The 3,374-nt window shown below is 33.8% G+C and overlaps 1 protein-coding gene across 1 annotated transcript in view; it reads left to right on the top strand.

Moving 5' to 3' along the window:
* Positions 1-3,374, top strand: part of LOC102832563 (chromosome unknown open reading frame, human C4orf21) — a 160,912-nt gene that overhangs the window by 88,886 nt on the left and 68,652 nt on the right. Inside the window, 2 exon segments of the mRNA XM_006872257.1 lie at positions 594-708; positions 1,690-1,946. Of these exon segments, the coding sequence (XP_006872319.1) occupies positions 594-708; positions 1,690-1,946 (372 nt within the window).

Here is a 3,374-nt window from a genome sequence, read left to right as displayed (position 1 = left end):
AAGGGGATTTTTTTTTTGCTTTTTATATAGTTCTGTAAAATAATTAAGGTAGAAATGTAAGAAATTGTTAAATAATAATACAAATACTGTTCCACAGTCCAAGACAGTATGCTGATTGAGTGGAAGTGTTCGTCTCAAGTAGTGACTCTATGCAACAACTAAAAACAATCATTCTTTTGAAAAATGTTTAGTTTGCTTTTGCTGTTCAGACTATACACTGCAAAATAATGCCAATGCAACAATTTCTGCATGTACAACCCAGTGACCTGATTGCATTCTTTGAGTTGTGCAACTGTCCTTACCCTTCTTTAAAACAGTTGTTCTTGTTCATTTGCTGATGTTTGGAGGTTAAGTTTAAGTTATGCAATTTACGGTTGTCAGTATATAAAGTATGAGTGAACAAATAGTGTAGTACTTTAATGCATAAAAGTTTGAGGACCTCTGCATGTATTTAATGTTTTACTTTATGTCATGGGATTAATTCAGTAGCTGAATTCTGAGTTATGTTGATAATTAATACAGAGTTTTTTCTTTCTTTTTTAATGATTCTTTTTAATTACATTAAATGTTCATTTTCTGTATCCTTTCCACAGTAGTGGTCCATGCACTATTGGTTTGTAATGCTAGCACAGAGCTGACCACTTTGAAAAACATTCAGAACTACTTTAATCCATCTACTCTACCCCTAACACAGCACCTGTTAACAATGTAAGTCATTACTTCCTTTAGGTCATTAATACTCAAGAGTGGTGACAAAAATTGAATATAAAAATGCAATAAAAGTACATTATATAAATGTTAACAATAAACTTAATATTTTAAAAGACAGATTAATTTTAATGAAACATGTTTCATTTTGAATTTCTCAAGCATTATGCCTATTTAAAAATTACAAGTGATTTAATATTACATACATTAAAATGATAGAAAAAAGTCTTCTAATTTGTAATGTTACTACTTACCCTGTTTCATTTTTCTCACCATGAAAACCTATGTAAAGAGATACATATCCTTATGATTCCTTTTTGTTATTTATTGATGTGAAAATTAGTTCAATCTTTATAGAAATATAAGTAAAACCAACTTATCTAGTGTTGGTTTACCTGAAATAGAAGCTGTATTAATGATCTCAGTCAGCTTTGTATAATAGAACACAGGTTTTAAAGTCAGTCTTGAAGGATAAACACTGCACTCTGACCACAAGGTTGGTGGTTCAAATCCACCAGCCCCTCCTTGTAAAACCTATATAGAGTCGTTATGAGTCAGAACTGACACAACGGCACTTAACAATAACAACAACACATATCAGCTGTGTGCTTTTTGGGGGGAGTGGCTTATTAATATTTCTGTGCCTATGTAGCATAGTGGGTTATGCGTTGGTCTGCTACCCTGCAAGGTCAGCAGTTCAAATCCACTAGCTGCTCTGGGGAGAAAGATGGATTTATTTCATAGAATTATTGTGCAGATTACATTAAATCACATGTAAAATACTTAGCATAGTGCCAGAACATAGTAAATATTCAACAAATGTTAGTTCTCTCCTCTTCCACCCTCTTTGAAATTGATTTATACCCTTAAAAAATGTTTTCTGTGAGGCTTATAAGATGAAGGCTACATTATGAATAGGTTTATAACCTGTTTAAAAGCCCCTCATTTTTCTTTGACCTTTTGTTGCTGCTTTTTTCCTAGGTCTTCACCAACTACAGTTAACAACAAGAGAGTCAATAAAAAAAAATTTATCCCACCAGCTTTCACAAATACCAATACAAAATTTGAACTAAGCCCAGAAATAACATTAGAATTAGCTAGTGAGTTAATTCAAGTACACAAGTTAAACAAAGACCAAGCTGCAGCTCTGATTCGAATTGCTCAAATGATGACATCACACGAAAGTGGTGAAGAGGAGGAACTGCGAACCCAAGCCCTCCCTATCACAATCATACATGGTAAGAATGCTGAAGGGTAAGTACTGGACTGTGAACCTCAAAGTCTGCAGTCAAACCCACCAGTCATGCCTTGGAAGCCCTATGTAGGGCTGCTATGTGTCAGAACCAACTTGACAGCATTTAGCAGAACAACAAGCAAACAAGAAAATAGCTCTAATTTTTATCTAAGCTTTGCTCTTTTGTAATTTAGTTCCAAAGTAACTCTCAGTAGACTTTGAACCTGGACCCACTTTAATAAGCTGTTACCTAAACTGAGATCAGATGTGACCACCCTGAGCGGAGAATTGGCAGCATGTCTGATACATAAGTAATATTATGTACAGATTATCCAGATTTGTTCTAGCTGTCTGTGTGTTGCTATGTTAGAATAGATGTCAACTCTGAGCAGCAAAATCTTGTATTAATTCCCAATTAGCTGCTTCTTCCATCTTTCACAGAAGGCATTCTAACTTTTCTTCTCATGTTCCCACTCTTGCCTCTGACCCATTCTGTTTTTGAAATTGATCTTGCCTCTAAAACAGGAAATGAGTTCATAACAGAAACTTCCTTCAAGTGTCCTGCTCTCTTTTTCCAACTTTCCTTAAGTTTGGATCTATTCTTAGCATCTTTCAGTTCTGTCCCAGTGAAGAAGCACTACTTCCTCTTATTCAGAGCTGTGGGCTAAGGCGATGGACTGCCGCGTCAGTTTGAACTACAAGGTCAGCAGTTCAAGCTCACCAGCTTTTCCTCGGAAACCCTATACAGGCTCACTGTAAGCCAGAACCAACTTGACTGCACTTAACAGCAACAGCAATAATAACTCTATTACATATCTATATTCTTTCACCTCTGTCAGCATAGTCTCTCTGCTTTGCTTAAATGTCTTCCAGCATAAAAAAAAAAAAAAAAAAATCACAATTAAATCTATCTCACCCCTAGCTATATTGTCTTATGTTTTTCCTGTCCTAAGCAAAGCTTATTGAAAAACTAGTTCTTTCATGAAAATCTCTGGAGTTGTTTGTTTTTACCTCCCATGTATTTAAAAACTTTTGTACTGTTGTTTGTTTGGGTTTACCACATACAACTAAAATTCCTTTTGCTAAAGTTCTCACTAATCTTAAATTTTAAGCTACTTTAACTCTCATGTTCTTTTTCAGTTAACTGCTCTTGCTTTGAAACTATTCTTCCTTAATCTGCATGGAAGAAGGTGATCTTTCCTAGTTCATTGTTACTCATTCTCAGTCTACTTCATGGTTTCATCTTACCTAGCTCACACTCTTTTTTTTTTTTTTTTTTTTTTTTTTTTTTTTTTTATTTTTAAAAATTATTTTTTTCTAAAAAAAAAAAAAGGGGATTTTTTTTTTGCTTTTTATATAGTTCTGTAAAATAATTAAGGTAGAAATGTAAGAAATTGTTAAATAATAATACAAATACTGTTCCACAGTCCAA

This window comes from Chrysochloris asiatica, unplaced genomic scaffold (genome assembly GCF_000296735.1).
Source record: "Chrysochloris asiatica unplaced genomic scaffold, ChrAsi1.0 scaffold00188, whole genome shotgun sequence".
Classification (NCBI taxonomy): Eukaryota; Metazoa; Chordata; class Mammalia; order Afrosoricida; family Chrysochloridae; genus Chrysochloris; species Chrysochloris asiatica.
Note: the sequence above shows the minus strand (reverse complement) of the source record. Positions and strands in the feature narration are given on the sequence as shown.